Raw genomic sequence first — 18,592 nt, 5'->3', positions numbered from 1 at the left:
CACTTAGAGAGGTCAAGGTCGAGAGCTTCAAATCTTTTTGTAAGATATTCCAGGAAACAGGAGCGGAGTAGGAGAAGGCCCTTTTGCCTAGTTCAGTCCTCACTGAGGGAACACTGCAGGTAATAATGTCCTGAGAGCGCACTCCGTAGCTGCACTCACGCAGAGACATGTAGGAGGAGATGTATGAAGGCAGCAGACCAAGAAGTGATTTAAAGATGAAAATGTACCAGTGAGAGAGTCTGCGTGAAGTTAATGATGTCCAGTTAACCAATGAATACAGGGTGCAGTGGTGGGTACGATAATCACAGCCAGTTATGAATCTTAGTGCACCATGATAGACAGCATCCAACATCTGCAGGGTTCTTGTAGGAGCGTTCATGTAAATAATATCACCAAAATCAATTGAGGGAAGGAAAGTCACAGATACAAGGCGTTTTCTAGCATTCAGGGTTAGACAGGATCTGTTTCTGAAAAAGAAACCCAGTTTAATTTTCAGTTTCTTTACCAAGTTTTCCACATGGAGCTTAAAAGAGAGATGTGAGTCGACCAAGATACCCAAATATTTATAGGAATCAACAAACTCAATGGGGACACCATTTGAGGATAAAATCGGAGGAAGAACTGCTGGGACCAACTTCCTATTTGAAAAAAAGCATCCCTTTGGTTTTTTCGGCATTTAGGACAAGTTTGAGGTGAAACAAATCAGTCTGGATGTAGTTAAATGCAGATTTCAGAAGCTGGAAAGCCTTAGCAACAGTTTTAGCTCGACAATAAACAACTGTGTCATCAGCATAGAAATGTATGGATGCATTAGGGATGTTTTTACCTACATTATGTATGTAGATTGTAAAGAGGGTGGGTCCTAAGACTGAGCCTTGTGGTACACCATTGTTGACTGTTAAAAAACTGGAGGAAGTACCATTATGTTGAACACATTGCCTCCGGTCTGAAAGATAGTTAGAGAACCAACCAATGGTGTGATCTGAGAAACCGATTTCTGAGAGTTTATGACACAAGATGTTATGATCCACAGTGTCAAAAGCTTTAGACAGGTCTAAGAAAAGTGCAGCACAATAATCCTTGGCATCCAGTGCTTCAACAACGTCATTAAGAACCTTCAGTGAAGCAGTGGTTGTGCTGTGTTGTTTCCTGAAACCAGATTGATGTGGAGGTAAGATGTTAAATGAGTCCAGGTCATTTTTGATTTGAGAGTTTATCAGTTTTTCTAGAACCTTGGCTAAAATGCAGAGTTTAGAGATTGGTCGATAGTTGTTCAGTGAGGTGGGGTCACCTCCCTTCAGCAAAGGAAGAACAAAGGCTGTTTTCCAAGTGTCTGGGATGGAGTTTTGTCTTATGGAGAGATTGAAGATGTGGGTCACAGGGACTGTGATGATATGAGCAGCCAGCCTTAAGAAATAAGGTGGAAGTTCATCTGGACCTGCAGATTTTTTAGGATCAAGATCTTTTAACAGTTTATTGACCTCACTGACTGAGAATGGAGAAAAAGAGAAGGTTTGATTAACTGAGGATTGACTTGTAGGAGGGATTTGATTTGTAGAAGTTTGGTTATTAAGTGAAGTGGCTGATTTTCCATTAGTTACTGTGTCAAATAAAGAACCAGAAGCAACAAAATGTTTGTTGAAACAGTTCAGGATCTCGTGCTTATTTGACACAGGAACAGAGTTAACGAGAAGTTGTGATGGGAGGTCAGATGATTGGGGGGTGCCTGAGAGAGATTTAATTGTTTTCCAGAATCTGTTAGGGTCATTTAGATTTTTGGAAGTCTGAGATAAGAAATAGTTTCGTTTTGCTGCTTTGACAGCAGTTGTACATTTATTCCTCATCTGTCGAAAACTCAACCAATCAGTGTCTGAGTCAGATTTTCTCGCTGCGGCCCAAAGATGATCTCTCCTGTGCAGGAGGTCATCTAGCTCTGGAGTAAACCAGGGGCTGTCTCGTCCCTTTATTCTGAACTGACGAAAAGGAGCATGTAAGTTCAGGAAATAAATGAAATTATTATGGAAATAGTTCCAAGCAGAGTTCACGTCATCAGTTAACAGAATACGATGCCAGTCAAAGTGAGACAGATCCCAGAGGAATGACTGTTCACAGAAATGTTTCAGATCCCTTTTTTTAATTAATCTGGGCTTAGAAGGTGGAAGTTTACTATTTCTTAAAGCCGCTGTCACACAATGATCACTCAAAAGATCAGCGAATACACCTGTACCAGGGAATTTGTGAGGCATATTAGTTAGAAACAGGTCTAAGATGGAGGAATTGTCAGGGTGGCTTTTATTTAATCTGGTGGGGGAGTCGATCAGTTATACATCAGTAATACAATTATGTGTGTTTCTAACAGTGATTAATGAATATTAGGTGTTCAGATAAAATGGGCGACATTGAAGAATTAAGGCAACCGTCACAACCATAATTTTTAAACACCCACACCGGGTGGTGACACACCAAGTTGTTTCTAATAGAGCCTGACCAATATATCAGTACATTTTAGGCCGATATATGTTTGAGGACATATCAGTGATAATTGGCCCAATATGTTCTGATATACATGTTCTGCACGACTGCAGCTTGTCCAGAATGCAGCAGCCCGATTTTTAACCAGTACAGGCAAAAGAGAGCACATTACTCCAGTTTTGGTCTCACTGCACTGGTTACCGGTTCACTTTCGAATCCAGTTCAAAATACTCCTGTACGTCTACAAATCACTGAACAGTTTCGCCCCCCCCCCCCCCATCTCTCTGATTTGCTACAACCGTATGTCCCACCACGCTCCCCGAGGTCAGTGGACCAGTTGCTCCTCACAGTTCCAGGAACTCGTCTTAAGCGCAGAGGGGACAGGACCTTCTCTGTAGCAGGACCAAGACTTTGGAACGAGTTACCTCTGCTTGTCAGACTGGCCCCCTCCCTCTTGGTTTTCAAGTCCTGTTTAAAAACCCACTAATATTCGGTAGCTTTCAACACCAGATGATCTGTGTTTTGAACCTGTATGCTCCACACTGGTTAGTCATCATTATCTGCATCATTTTTATGTCTATATTCTGATTTACTTCATTTTGTATTTTGCTTTGTGTTGCCTGCTGTTCTGTCTGTACAGCACTTTGCTTGGCCTTGTCGCTGTTTTAAGTGCTCTATAAATAAAATGGTATGGTATGTTCTGATATATACAATGGGAACAAGCCGTGTCCTTACATGCAAAAGGTGTAATTGTGCAATGTATCCAGCAGGGGGCGCATGCAGACTACTTTCAAGTCATGGCCATGCTGCACACTTCAGCACAGCCGAAGCAGGGAGCAATAGTGTGTAGCATATTTTTCTGAACACAGCATGTCGTTTATTTTAACTGATCTGTAAAATAAATCAACAATAATACATTCTCTTCAATCCTCCAACCCACTTGTCATTAGCCTCTCATGTTATCAAGCTAACGTTTAGATAACTAGCATAGATTACTGCTTTGTAAAGCTTTACTCAGAACAATAAATCTAACGTAGAGGTAAACTATATTAGTAACGTTATCTTTGTCGTTCTCAATGAAATGCATTGTTTGTTTGTTTGTTCTCTGCAAAGAAAAATAAACTCTGCTGTGGTCCATAATTAGGCCTTCACCATCAACTGACTGTGTAAACAATGAACAGGGAAGGGCGTTTCATTGTTTAATTTATATTTTTGTAAGACGCTTGATAACTATGTTGAATAGTGGAGGATACAAAATGTGAACGCACGTTAGGAAGACTGTTTCAAGACTTCAAGTGTTAAAACAGGTTTAAAAGCAGCTATTTACTCAAATTATTGGGGGTGGACAAAGCTAAAAAAAATTCAGCCAATACATCGATTATCACCATCACACCCCCATAATAATATCATCAATAGCTAAAATTTCCTTATCGATCCGGCTCTATTTTCTAATTATGCTTTTCTTTTCCCAACACACCTACCAGACAACTCAGAGCCCAGGATTACCCCACATTTTTCTGCCATTGTAATTTATTTTGAAAGGATTCTAAAGTGGAACTTAAGGTAAAAAGGGTGAGCTCCGCTTTCTTGTCAGAATATAGGTCATGTGTCTCCAAAAAGAACCTTGAGACAGTGATCCACGCCTTCATAACATCTAGGCTTGATTACTGCTATTCACTTCTGTTTGGAATCAGTCAGTCCTCCATTGCTCGTCTACAACTGGTCCAAAATGCTGCAGCCCGATTTTTAACTGGTACAGGCTATAGAGAGCACATCACGCCAGTTTTGGCCTCCCTGCACTGGCTACCCATTCACCTTCGGATCCAATTCAAAATTCTCATGTATGTTTTTAAATCACTGAACAGTTCCGCCCCATCCTATCTCACTGATCTTCTGCAGCCATATGTCCCACCGCGCTCTCTGAGGTCAGCAGACCAGATGCTTCTCTCAGTCCCAGAAACCCGTCGTAAGCTCAGAGGTGACAGGGCTTTCTCTGTTGCAGGTCCACGACTGTGGAATGAGTTGCCACTGAGTGTCCGGCAGGCTCCCACACTCTCAGTCTTTAAGTCTCGCTTGAAGACCCACTTCTATTCGCTTGCCTTTAACACGGTGTGATTTGTTTTGGTCCGGTCTGTTCTCTACTCTGTTGGCCATTTTAGTTAGCTTCTGCTGCTATTTGTACCTGTATTTTTATTTTATGTTTTCCTGTCTGCTGTGCATGTTTGTTTTCTTTTGTACAGCACTTTGGTTGGCCTTGTTGCTGTTTTAAGTGCTCTATAAATGAATTAGTATGGTATGGTATGTATGCCGATCCTGTCAGAATCCGTCTTTTGGGTTGTTCTTGATAGTTTGTTTGTTATGTTCAGGTTTAGTTCCTATGTTGTTGTTCTTATATGTGTTTCAATTTCTCCCCAGTGTCCTCCGTGCCATCAGTTCACTATGGAATAGGATTAGGGTCACGGTGCCAAAAACAATTTTTCCTTAATTCTGCGATTAAAAGTCAGAATCCTGCAAAAAAAAGTCAGAATTCATGTATCGAACTGATTTTTTTCTCAGAATTAAGGGAGAAAAAAATAATTGCGCCATGACCCTAATCCACTTCCGTAGTTCACTCTTCCTCAGCACTATTCCATAGATAGTTTCTGTTCCCGTCACACCCACCTGCACCTGTTCCCCATTCCTATTAGTCTCAGCTGAAGCCAACTGTCTCATTAGCCTCAGCCTTTTTATGCCTTCAGTTCTGACTCCATCTTCAGTCGAGCATTGTTGTGCTTTATGCCATTTCTGGTTCTCCTTTTTTCTTTCAAAGTATTTGCAATCATGTTACCCTTTCTCTGTATTTACTAAAGTTTAGTTTTGTTTATTTTAAGCTCTTTGAGTCTGTCTACACTCCCGGGTCATACCTCCGCAACCGTTGTGATAAATTTACTTGTCCAACGATGAAGGAGATTAAAAATCCTCAGCTAGCAGGATTAGCAGCACAAGTTTCTGTATCTAAAGCTTTGGTTTCATTAGATTTTCAACTGCAGGACAGGGATAAGTAAATCTTAATTCCCCTTAAGTCCCAATCATGGAGACAAGATCTTTTTTAGGCAAAAAACATAACGACAGGCAGTCGACCTAAATCATTAAACAACTGAGCTTAGCGCTTTCTCTTCTTTTAAACAGTTTGTTGTTGTGCTGAAACATTTCATTATTTAGTCCTGCATGAGTAAAGGATGAAATAAGTGCATCTTGTGAGAAACAAACATTTGTAGCCGTGGCTGACATTTAATGGTGGGGCTGATGAAGGGGACAGGGAGGTTTGCTGGTTAATTATTTTAAGATAACTTGGTTATAGCCTAATGAATTAAGTGTTTTTGCCTAAAATGCTAAGTTAAATCACTTTTAACTGATCAGGTCATTGTAACATTATATAATGTAAAATAGAAAACTAGTTTCAGTTTGATTTATAGTCATCACTGTTGCCTGGAGTACATTTCAGGCTCTTTGCTTGCAAAACGGCCACTCATCTATGGCTCCAATAAATCCCCATTAAAATAAACATTAACTTCTGTCATTAAATACAAAGTGAGTTCCCATTAACCATTATGGTGCTGTTACAGATCTGTTCCATTTGATCAGTGAGCTGGTGTTCCATCTTTAGGTTTAGAAAATACAAACTATTATCGGCTAATGTAGAAATCTCTCTTTGGTTTCAGCATGATAATAAAAAAAAAATCATAACATAAAAGGCAATATAAAAGACTTCGCTCAAACACATACAACAAAACCCCCTCAAAAGCTATTAAAATAAAACCTCTCAAATAATAAACACGTCTGACTCCATCTTAATGTCCATTACTGATCGTTTCTGCATCTAGAAAAGGCAACGACTCATAAACAAACGTGATGTCATGTTTATGGAGCTTATAATCACTAATGTGTATCTATTTGTGAAATACAGCCAACAATAAGTGAAGCACGTTTGTCAGTTTTACTTTCAAACCATCCTGTGTTGACAAATGATGACATTATTAGGGATGTACAATATCTGATTTTTGGCCGATATCCGATATGCCGATACGTTAAAACTTATTTGGCCGATAACCGATACAGATATTTTATATATACTTTCCTTTGTCAGAACATAACCCTCTTATTTAGGCTTATTTGCTACAAAATGTGTGTAACAGCTGTAAGAGCTGTAACATATACTCAGTAACAGCCATATGATATACATAGCACTTTAACTTATATTAAATTAAAAGTGTTAAATGTTATTTATTAGCATTAGTCGCCTGCGATGCTGTCTCACTTGTGGAGGTTTGTTCCAGGTTCCTATAGCTGCAGTGTGGGATCCTCTGCACCCTTGTGCATGAACGACAGACTTTTTAAATTCAAAGTTTTTGTCTATCCATTGTGCCGTAAGACTAATCATGCTAACGGGGCTAACACTTGACGTCCAAATGTTTGTGGTAAAACTCACCCAAGTGCTATCGGCTATTAGCTTCTCAATGACGTCGGAAATGACAGCTTGTAACTCGGGTAAGGCTACGTCGGAAAAATGTCTCTGACTTGGGACGATGTAGCGAGGCTCAACTGAGTCCAAATATCTTCGGAATCTGACATCCTCAACGAAAAATTAAAAACTTCCACACCGCCGACATTTTGAATTTTCCTCTCCGCCATGATCAGATCAGGTAGGTCATAACGTTGTGCTGCCGCTGCAGGCATCCTCGTCACTGGGTTGTCAAACAAAAACAGCATCTTTTATATCGGTGAGTTATTTTGACGGAACAGCCGATGTCCGATATTGAATTTAACGCTAATATTGGCCTATGCCGATAATATCGTGCATCCCTAGACATTATAGCTGCTTTTATCAAATCTCAAGACTAATGGCATGAGCAATACGTTAGGGCTTAAATTATGTGTTGGGGATGAGTCTCAGCTACCACCACATCAGATATTAGTCTAACATCTGTAAAACTGACTGAGCTAGAGCAACTTTTGTATTCTAGTAGGTTGGCTGCAGCAGCCATCTTGATTTGAGTTGGCTCCAAATGTTAAAAAAAGCTACAGATGTGGATCTAATCAGTATTTTCCATTTTCTTGAAGTTTCATTAAAATCCAAGTGTTTTGTTGCCATATTTTTACAGCATCAGTAGATTTTATGGTTTTTATGCTCGTCAGTGTACAGCACTTTGGCCAATGGTGTTGTATTTAAAGTGCTTTATAAATAAAGTTGTATTGTATTGTTCACAGATGCACACACACACAGCAGAGAAAATAAATGAGGCACATGTGTTGGAGTGGCAACACAGACTGACAAAGGAACGTTTTTTTTGGTTCCGTCAAGCACGGCGTGTCGTAACAAACATTTAATCCGACGTGCGGTTTGTTGAAGTGTTGTGTGTTAGGGGGTGTTTTCATGCGCACTGCACAGTAATCTTTGGTATTGTGAACAGATTATTGGCTGAAGCTGGTTGCTGAGCTCATTTCCGACTCACAGAAAGGACCTCATCTCAGTTCAGCATCAAAAACGCACACACTGTGTGTTTTTGGTGTCTACGTCTACCCTGTGTTACAGTGAAAACGACGTTTTACTGGGACCGTGACATCAGACTCACAAAGTCAACTGCAAGCGAGGTAGAAATGTGTAAAATTACAGCAAATTAGAACAAAAACAATGTTTCCCCACAGCCGTGAGGTTTGTTAAAGCAGAGGTTTGGTGGTAACTTTCGGTGACAGAGGGTCATTTTTCAGCAGAGGCCCTGTGACATTCCTGAGCATCTTTATTTATCCATCAGAGATATGCAAAGAATGTTCTTTTCTCCGGAGCAACTCTACGCTAACACAGATCCACCACCGGTCCCAATGGTGACAAGACAAGGAGCCCTGAGGAACATCAACAAGGAGTTTATCATTATTAATGTGGATATAGATGCTTCCGTCTTAAAAAAAACATCTCATAAACCACTTGGATGGAAATCTATACAACTAATTAACATTTAGGGTCAATTTAATTTAGGTTAGCTGCCACAGATAAAGGACAAAAATCACAGTAACAGTTAATTTTACAGATACTGAGCTAAAATATGTGGTAGTTTTCACAACAAATGCTCTGAATGTGTCCTCACAGTATTGCATGGGATTGTGCATAACGTTTTCAAGCTGCGCCTTTTAATTGTTGAAGCATTACAAATTATAACTGACGTCACTCCTGAATTGATTTCAAACAGGTTTTGACAAATGTTAAAGTCACTGCAAGTTATGACGCAAAATGACGTTAAAAAAAGGAAAATACTGCACCGTGCATATCACATATCACCAGCTTTAGGGGGCCTTTGCCCTCCGAAGCAATTATGATTTAATCAAACTATTTATTTCTAATTTAATCTCTTCCCCTTTCTAATAAATCCAGGGTCATAACATTTTTGTGCCTTTTGTCGCCTTTCCAACAACTGTACAGAGCTTGTGCTGCTGCCCAAGGTCAGGTGAATCCATTCTCATCAGCAGGAAGCGTGAAACTGTATCTGCAGGACCCTGCAGGACCCTCAAGATAAACAGCTTCAGGAACTCATTAAGGTGCAATCACGGTGGAACAGTCACTCAGATCCGCAGACATCCACGCACACTGCAGCAGCGCGGTGCAGCAGAGTTATCACTGCGATCCATCCCATCAATCTGCACCGTCCTCCGGTAACACCCCCTCTCTGGACCAGTAACACCTCTACATCTCTATAGATTCCACACACACGGTTAAAGCCAGCAGCCACTCAGTGGGTTTACAGTAAAGTACAGGAAGGACTTACTTCTGCCAAACATTCTGCTGCTTCCTCCACTGCCATGTTGCTCAGCCTGCAGCTCAAAGTGTGAAACCTGAGCGCCGTGGCAGCTAGAGCCCCGGCCTGGAAGCCAGGAAGGGAGGGATGCGGGGGAGGGAGGTGAGAACGAAGGGGAGGGCTGGTTTGTTGTGGGAGGAAAAAGGAGATAGGGGCGGTATGTCACAACTAAAAATACCTGGCTGCCAACGAGAAATCCAGAGACGTGCCAAGAAAACGGTAATAAACTCTTAACGGAGCAACACGAGACCCAAATCTGCTCCGAGTCGTAGAGTGGAGAAATAAAACTTTCTGTCGAGTTAACGCAACTTTAAACATTTCTTTATTCGTCTTGTTTTTATGAAGAGAGGTTAAATTAACAAGAAAGCAATCTGTTCTGATTGTTTCCAGTTATTATCATCATTTATAGGGTCCTACATAATAATAAAATTCAACTTTTTCTTTGTTTAAGCAAAATCAGTGGTGAGTTATTGATTTAAGGTCAGCTGTGAGGTCAAACGGTAGCCAAAAACTAAAACTTACAGTAGTCAAATCATAAAAAGACTCATCAAGGACCATTGAAAAACTATCATACAGCAATCTGTAGCAATGGCCCAAACAAGCAAAGGCCTTGTTTGAACTTTGACCGTGACCTGTGACCTTGACTTTATGGCTGGGGTGATGAAACATGTACAAAACTCTCCATCCAGTGATGAAGCACATGTAGTTGAGAGGATCAGAAGTTATGGGCGGGACAAGAGAAAGTTTTTGAACAGACGGACAGAGACAACAGCGGTCCCTCAATACTTCACGGTTAGACTTTCGTGGACTCACTCTTTCATGGGTTTTCAACGTAAGATTGTACATGACACACAAATGGCAATGTGGGAAAGACAGACCCCAACACTGCCTCCTCCTTTCTCTTTCTGAGGCTGTCTGTCACAGCAGAGACAGCCTCAGAAAGAGAAAGGAGGGATTTGGGGTTGGGGTCTGTCTTTCCCCATCGCTGCTGCTCAGGGAGCAGGGATGAACAGATCAGATGAACAAATGTAGAATATCGAGGAAAATACTTAAGTGGAAAAACGAGTGAATCGATTTAAAAGAGAGAGTGGCTGAGCACGGCTCACTCAGATACGACCGGAACCCCGCCCCCTCCTTTCCATTTCTGAGGCTGTCTGTCACAGGCAGCCACGCAATAGACAACCTTGGAAAAAGAAAGGAGGGGGTGGGGTCCGTCTTATACCCGAGTGAGCCGCACGAGTAGCATGGATTGTTTATTTAAAATAATCAAACGCAACCCCAACCAAGCCTTTAGTCCCCCTCAGCAATCACTGAGCAGGCCAGGTCACCGGGAAGTGTCCCGGTGCTCCCGATGTCCAGTCTGACTGGTTCAGTAACCGTAGCATCAGTCTGTCTGCTCTCTTCCACTGTGCTCTTTTAGAGCGTTTAGAGAGCTTAGAACATTGTTAAGAACATTGCTAGATTGTGGAAAGGGTTTATAAAGCCTTAAAATATATATAAATACTCAAATAAATACAACGTCCCTATGTCGGGGGTACTAGACTTTATCGTGGGGGTGTCTTGAACATAACCCCTGCAATAAAATAGGGACTACTGCATATCGTAACATGTCTGACTTTTGACAGGCAATAGCAAAACTGTAGGTTAAAAAAAAAAAATAGAGCTATAATTAAAGATATCTAATAATTTCAATAACACCTAAAATTTTGTATATCCATCCATCCATTGATCCATATTTTGCCGCTTGTAGAAGTAGATGCCAGAGGCAAGAATATATATAAACACTGGTGAAACAATCCTGTCAGATAATATTTTAATTGGTTCTGAATGAGCAACACCTTCAATAAAGAATCAATGCAAACATGCTAACGTGTGTAGCGTCCATTTTTACTTCTGTAAACACGGCGTGTTTGACATCACGTCTGCTTCTAGACACGTGTGTCGCTTCAGGGCCATAGTGTGTCGTGTTGAACATACAACGTCAGTGACCTCACAAAAAAATTGGATCAGACCAAAAAAATCTGATTTGAGCAGTAAGACCTCCAGAGTGAACGTAGCCCTCGTCTCTCCAGGGAGTCCCAGGGTCTCCTCCCTGTAGGCTTCCAAAGGGGCACCCTTAACAGATGCCTGAACTTCCTCAACTGGCTCCTCTCAAGTCTCTCTCAAATTACTGAACTTCTTAAATTATTTAAGCTAAATAAGTATTAAAGTTACAGATACCAAAAATCACAGCACCCACCTACTGAACGAGTTACGTAATTTGTACGTACATGTTGTATGAACTAATGACGTGACCACAATAGCAAACACACACACAGCCACAGACATGCCACATCAAAAAATAAATAAATAACCTTACACGAAATAAACAGTATAAGAGAATTCACCCAGGCCTGGATGCTGCGTGTATGTATGTACGTATACATTCATGTAGATATCTGTACATGCATGTATAAATGTATACGTCTAGGTGTACGTAGGAACAATCGTTAATGTTTGCACATTACTTGTATCCACACAAGAATCGCATCTTCTGCTCTAAACACTAAAGTCTATAAAATTCATGTAAATTATGTACAGCTGCACTGCTGTGGAGAAATAAAATTGTGTGCAATTTTGCATGATGCGCACTGTTCAATTTTGAATGACAATAACGTTTATAGTTGTTATTAAATTATTATTGTATACATATGTTTATAAAGTATGCTGAAGTAGATGTGGAAAAAAAACATATAGAACAGCAAAAGTGTGAATGCTGAGTCAGCACTCGTACGAATATTTTAGCTGCAGTTCATTCATCTGGAAATTCCAGGAGCAAAGTTTACTTCACAATGACCTAAAACCAAACGAGAAGGGATTTATTTACCACCTCTGTGGACTAAATTCACCTTTTATGAAATCCAAACGGACATTTCACTCTTGTGAAATCCCAGGGAAACGCAGTAATATAAGAGTCTGTTGGGGGGGAACGTATCGTGTGAGAGGACTTAACTAACTGGTGAGTTTATTAAAGACGGTCTCGTTACATTGCAATGTTAAATACTAAAAATGCTTTTTTTTTTTCAGGACAGATAACTCATATTTGTGAACAAGAAGCTGACAAGAGAATGATGGTGAGTGTTGCAAAAGAGACTTTCACAAACATGAACTTTATCTAAACAATGCCAAAGTAAAACTATTTATGCTGCTAATAAAATAACAATGGATTCTTGTTGTAGTTTTTAGAAAATGGTTAGGTTAAAAAACAAACAAACAAAAAAAAAGCATTGTTTGAATATTTGTTACCTGAAACATGCACCAAAAACCTGACACGGATACATTTGGACTTATTGTTGGAAATTCTTTTTGATGAAGTTTAAATGTTTAGTCTGAACTAAAACTGCTTGTTTTTATAGCTGGGAGGCAACAATAGAATTAACAGTAACTGTCTCTGTTAGCAAAAAATCTCATGAACCACAGAACACATTTTAATTAAATTAATGGCCAATACCAGCCTCAGGCATTTGTACTTGTACTTGTAAAAACAGCCTGATACTTCAAACAGATACCACTTTTATGCTTAATGACATCATTTCCTCTTCCAATTTGGAATAGAGTACAAAAAATAAAAACAAAGTCTAGTTTAAAGCTATTTTAAGATAAACGCAAATGATGTTAAGACAACAGACTGTTTGCTGTGTTCTTAATTAAATAAATGTTTTTAAAGGCTTTAAAGTTTAAGTACCAACTCATTAACTCAGTATTAGTACTCAGTATCGAGAAGTAGGCCTGTCACGATAAATTTTGCTGGGCGATTAATTGTCGCAGAAATTATTGCGATAAACAATAACATTGTTTGAAATTTTAAAAAGAAATGTTGGTTAATTTGTTTTGCATGTAGTATCTTTTATCGACCACCGGATGGCAGTATAAGGCTGTTTGAACCGAAGGATGGGTAGTGAGGGAGCGAGCAGCGTGTCTCTTTAAGAAAACTGGGAGGGAGGCCCCTTGACGTGACATGGGCTGTCTCTCCATTCTTTATTCGGTTCTCAAAATGGCGGACGCTCGATGTGGTTTGAGCCTTTAGCATATTAGCATAGCATTTTTCACACAAAGCTTTTAATTAAAAAAAAATCAGTAAACAAGTTCTCAGTCTCTTTTTGCAGAGAAAATCAAATTTTTACACAAAGTCACGAGTTTCAACTGTGAATTTTGGAGCTTTGACAAGACGGAGGTTTATTTCCGAGGTCGGCCTGTTAGCTTAGCTCGTAGCTTAGCTTCTCAGCTTAGCTGCTTTTAACCGTCCAAACACACAATTTTGGACGGTTAAAACAGATTTTAAAGAGAAGAGGGTCAGTGAAGAGCACCGGAGTTGAGCCTTTTGTCATCCAGTGTCTTCGGTAGAAAGAGAGAGACACAAAGAAACGATAAAGCCGATAAATGAAAATGAGATCGAAAATTGTCATTTATCATGTGATTAATTGATTTATTGTTTAAGACCTATCGACAAGCACCCAAACTGAAGTACTTGTACTCGATCTGATTGGGATAAATGAAACTTCATTTAAAAAATTGTTACTGACCGTGTGTCTAAAACTGATTAGCTTTTAATTACCATGACTTAAGATGGCCGTCACAGCTAAGTAGTCTTGCAAACACAAACATTTCTGCAACTTCTTCAATTGTAGAACTAAAAAGCTAAAATTTGGTGTAAAAGTAGCTGAAAGTGTAAAACTTTGACTCAGTGTGGAGTAACCCCGTCAAAGAATATCATCTTCATTTTACTTTTGTTTCCTTAAAAAGTGTCTTCCACTGATTAGGAAACTTGCAAACTGGATCTCCTAGTCTACAAAACATTTAGTCAGATGTTGAGAACTTTCATCAGGATGTTTTCTCTATTTAATTTGAGTTATTTTTGAGTCCTGTTTGTGTTTTAGCCGTTTTGTTCCTCACGGTGCAAACTTTGACAGAAGTGCTGTTTCTTTCTGCTGCAGCTCAGAGTCGTGTTAGCGGCGCTGCTGACCGCGGCAGCGTACACGGGGACTCTGCCTAAAGATTGCAGCGACGTCTACAAATCCGGGTCGGGTCTGAACGGCGTGTACACCATTTACCCTGCAGGCCCCACCTCTTCTGTGCGGGTCTACTGTGACATGAACGACGTCATCGACGCTTCTGCTGAAAAATGGACGGTGAGGGCGAAGGAACAAAGTCCACTCCAAACAAACAATGACTCGGCGTTTGCTTGGTTTCCTGCAGCCAAATATTTGCTGCTGAACGCGCCTGTCAGCATAATATCACAGCCTTTTTATACCTCGATGGGAGCTCTAGAACCAACCAAATCTGCGAAACATCAATTATCAGACATTTAAATGATTAATTTATATCTGTAAAAACACAAAATACTATCACTGAATTTCTTTTCCTCTCTAAAACCAGGTGATTCAGAGAAGACTAGACGGCACAGTGAACTTCTTCATGAAGTGGGATCACTACAAGAATGGATTCGGCAGCGCTGCTGGAGAGTACTGGCTCGGTACATGAACATATTCATGCATTTTAGAAACAAACATTCATTCTTCATCAGGTTTTAGTGCTTAAAATTGAATATTACGGAAAGAGATTGAATTTATTTGACAGGTTTGAAAAGCAAAGTTACAGCAAATTTTTTAAATATATTTTTTAATAACCACTAATTTGATTATTGTTTTCTTGTCGAACATTCTGTCATTTTAAACGTAAAAAACAAATCATAGCTTTAATATTTTAGGACGACAACTCAAATATGCATATTTTATCAGAAAGACCAATTTCTTTAAACAAATCAATCATGTTCTTCATTGGATTTGGTTTAATATAAACACATTTAATGTTCACCAGCACTGAAGGGAACGTCTGTTCATTACTAATAGTTATCAATAATCAGAACCGTATCGACTGCGACATCATGGAGCACAACAAGTAACAGTAACATGGACATTGTTTTGAGAAGATCGCAACAACATAAAAACAAATTGTTTAATGCAGAATTATAAAGGTTTAATGTTAGCTTATGTCACATTCTTTTACAATGGTGTTTGGTTTTTCAGAAAGAGCTGCAGGAATAAAAAAACAAACACCTAGCCTTGTTTATCTAGACATTAGCCTAGCATGGAGGAAAACTTATGTCCTTGCATCCATACCAGAGTTTGCCCTATCATTATAAAGATATAGATTATAGAGTGTCCACTGGAACATTTTCATCTTTAAATCACTTCTTGGTCTTCTGCCTTCATACATCTCCTCCTACATGTCTCTGCGTGAGTGCAGCTACAGCGTGCGCTCTCAGGACATTATTACCTGCAGTGTTCCTTCAGTGAGAACTGAACTAGGCAAAAGGGCCTTCTCCTACTCCACTCCTGTTTCCTGGAATATCTTACAAAAAGATCTGAAGCTCTCGACCTTGACCTCTCTAAGTGGCTTCAAACATTTAAGTTCCTGAAAAAACGATGCAGACATGTTCCTGTTTTTTGTTGCATTTTTTTAACACCATTTTATTTTCACTTGCTATTCTTGATTTTTATGCATCCTCTATGATTGTCTGTTGTCGTCTTTGTTGTCCACTGTTGTCATCACTCTGTTAAATTCAGGTCTCTCTTGTAAATAAAATTTGAACGAATGAATAAAGGAGCATTTAAGTGTTTTATGTCTGAAGATCGTTATTGCTGTTTGTCTTAGGTCTGGAGACGATGCACCTGCTGACCCAGGTCAAGAACTACGAGCTGAGGGTTGACATGGAGGACTTTGACGGTCAGAAGGTTTTCGCCCATTACGCAGCCTTTTCCGTCGGGCCCGAGTCAGAAGGATACAAGCTCAACCTGGGGACGTTCGTCAAGGGGGCAGCAGGTGGGACGTCAGGTTTACAAGCCAAGTTTTGATAATGAATTAAAACACATATTTCCTCAAACGGAGCTTTGCTTGCCGTCTGCTGATTTTCAAATTTTTTTCTGTAGGAGACTCGCTAAGTCTTCACAATGGACAGAAATTCACCACCACGGACAAAGATCAGGACACGCATCCCTCCAACTGTGCCAGGCTGGCATACGGGGCATTCTGGTATGCGGCGTGCTTTGGTGCCAACCCCAACGGCATCTACACATGGGGTCCTTCCCCCCAAGCAGCTGGTGTGCAGTGGAACACCTTCAGAGGGCTTGAACAGTCTCTAAAAACCATAACAATGAAGATCAGACCAGTTGCTACATAGAAACTGGACTGCGATTCGTGGATTTATTACTATCCCCCACAACTGTCTGTCTGTTTGTATTCTTAGCAAAATCAAAGATAAGCTCAAATTAGGTGTGGTAGTAGCTGAGAGTCATCCTCAACACACAACCTGAGCGAGAGAGAGAGACGAGAACGCGCAAAACATTTTCAAGATTTGACCAAAAACAGCTACAATTTCAGTTCTCAACACAAGATTATCTTAGTCTTCAATTATAGAATGAAAGGAGGCGGCTGTGGATGAGCGGTTAGAGCAGTCCTCTAACAGGAGAGTTGGGGGTTCGATTCCACCAGCAGTCACATGCTGAAGTGTCCCTGGGTGTTCTATGAAATTATCTTTAACAAGACAGATACAGGTTAGGGGAAAGGTCGGAGCAATGAATAAAAACTCTCAAAAGAAACTCTCAGGCTGTTTTCTGCTAGAATAATAAGTGTCATTTATTAAACTGCCACAGATACAGCAAAACAATGTACATTCAGTACAAATCAAACATTGATGTGAAAACCCCTCACCGTGACACCAGACTGAGGAAGCTGTTATCAGTCCGAGTAGAAAGGTAACATCAATTCAGGCTGGGCGTCGGATCCGGACCCGCAGCAGACTTCCAACTATTTTTCTGAGTGTTACACTTTTATACTCCCCCTCTGACTGGGTGACGTGCGGGCAGAGCAAACATGTTTTCCATCATCAAGGCAGTTTGTACAGCAGAGCGATGGCTCATAAAAACATGTCTTTCAAACCCAAGGTCGTGGGTGGATGAAAGACCTGTCTACATCAAACTCTGGGTCACTGTAACCGCAAGATGGGCCAGATCTTGCGGCAAGAGCACCCCCGGAGGCTTATTTTCATTCTTCCAAAACACATCTGCAGTACAGGCCTGAGTTGCACAGATAAGCTGCATATAAAATGAGTATAAAATAAGTATAAATTGACATAAAAGCATCAAAATAATCATTCTTATATCACTGGGTAAGACACTAAAATCCTCATTGCCACCAATGTGTGTCCCCCGTCGGTGTTTGAATGTGATAAAGCTCTGATTATTCTTTGTATAGAGATAGTAGAGTGATGTATGAATGGGTAAATGAGGGCACAGATTGTGTTATATAGCCCTTTAAGCATCTTGACAAAGATAGAAAGGCAAGTACTAGGGATGCACGATATTATCGGCATGGTATCGGCCGATATTAGCGTTAAATTTTAATAGACATCAGCCATTCCATTAAAATAACTCGCCCATATAAAAGGCACTGTTTCTGCCTGCAGCGGAAGAACAACACGATGACGTCACGTGCGTCTAACCGATCTCACGGCGGAGAGGAAAATTCAAAATGTCAGCCGTGCGGAAGTTTTATTTTTCGGTGGTGAGGATGTCGGATTCCGAAGATTTATGGACTACGTTGAGCCTCGCTACATCGTCCCCAGTCTGAGATATTTTTCCGATGTAACGTTACCCGAGTTACAAGCCGTCATTTCCGACATCACTGAGAAGCTAACAGCCAATAGCACGACTTGTTGGGTGAGTTTTGCCGCAGACATTTGGACGTCGTGTTAGCCCCGTTAGCATGATTAGTCTTACGGAACAATGGATAGACAAAAACTTTTAACTTAAAAAGTCTGTCCTTCATGCACAGGGGTGCAGAGGATCCCACACTGCAGCTATAGGAACCTGGAACAAACCTCCACAAGTGAGACAGCATCGCAGGTGACTAATGCTAATAAATAACATTTAACACTTTTCATTTAATATAAGTCAAAGTGATATGCCTTGGCTGTTACTGAATATATGTCACCAGCTCTTACAGCGGATGCACAATTTTATAGTAAATAAGCCTAAATAAGAGGGTTATGTTCTGACAAAGGAATGTATATAAAATATCAGTATCGGCATCGATTATCAGCCAAATAAGTTTTAACATATCGGCCAAAAATCCAATATCGTGCATCCCTAGTATAAGTACAGTCTATTTACCATTTAAAGCATTCAAGCTATTCAGTATATATATATTTTTTTTACTTCCAGCTATGAAACCACAAATCAACATAGAAGTCTGAA

The 18,592-nt window shown here is 40.2% G+C and overlaps 2 protein-coding genes across 2 annotated transcripts in view; one reads left to right on the top strand and one right to left on the bottom strand.

Moving 5' to 3' along the window:
* Positions 1 to 18,592, bottom strand: part of ank3b (ankyrin 3b) — a 155,168-nt gene that overhangs the window by 118,695 nt on the left and 17,881 nt on the right. The gene's annotated exons all lie outside the window — the stretch shown is intronic.
* On the top strand, positions 12,407 to 16,518 carry LOC119424072 (microfibril-associated glycoprotein 4-like). The gene is made up of 5 exons (XM_037691542.1): positions 12,407 to 12,412; positions 14,273 to 14,467; positions 14,715 to 14,811; positions 15,993 to 16,160; positions 16,268 to 16,518. Exons 1-5 carry the CDS (start codon positions 12,407 to 12,409, stop codon positions 16,516 to 16,518), a joined length of 717 nt encoding a protein of 238 aa, XP_037547470.1.

This window comes from Nematolebias whitei, chromosome 17 (assembly GCF_014905685.2).
Source record: "Nematolebias whitei isolate Nwh7 chromosome 17, NemWhi1, whole genome shotgun sequence".
Taxonomy (NCBI): Eukaryota; Metazoa; Chordata; class Actinopteri; order Cyprinodontiformes; family Rivulidae; genus Nematolebias; species Nematolebias whitei.
Note: the sequence above shows the minus strand (reverse complement) of the source record. Positions and strands in the feature narration are given on the sequence as shown.

What these genes read in the sequence shown, in the direction of transcription:
- LOC119424072 (XM_037691542.1), top strand. An exon ending in CTTCTGCTGAAAAATGGACG is followed by an intron (nt 14,468 to 14,714) that starts GTGAGGGCGAAG and finishes CTCTAAAACCAG; the next exon opens with GTGATTCAGAGAAGACTAGA. An exon ending in GTTCGTCAAGGGGGCAGCAG is followed by an intron (nt 16,161 to 16,267) that starts GTGGGACGTCAG and finishes TTTTTTCTGTAG; the next exon opens with GAGACTCGCTAAGTCTTCAC.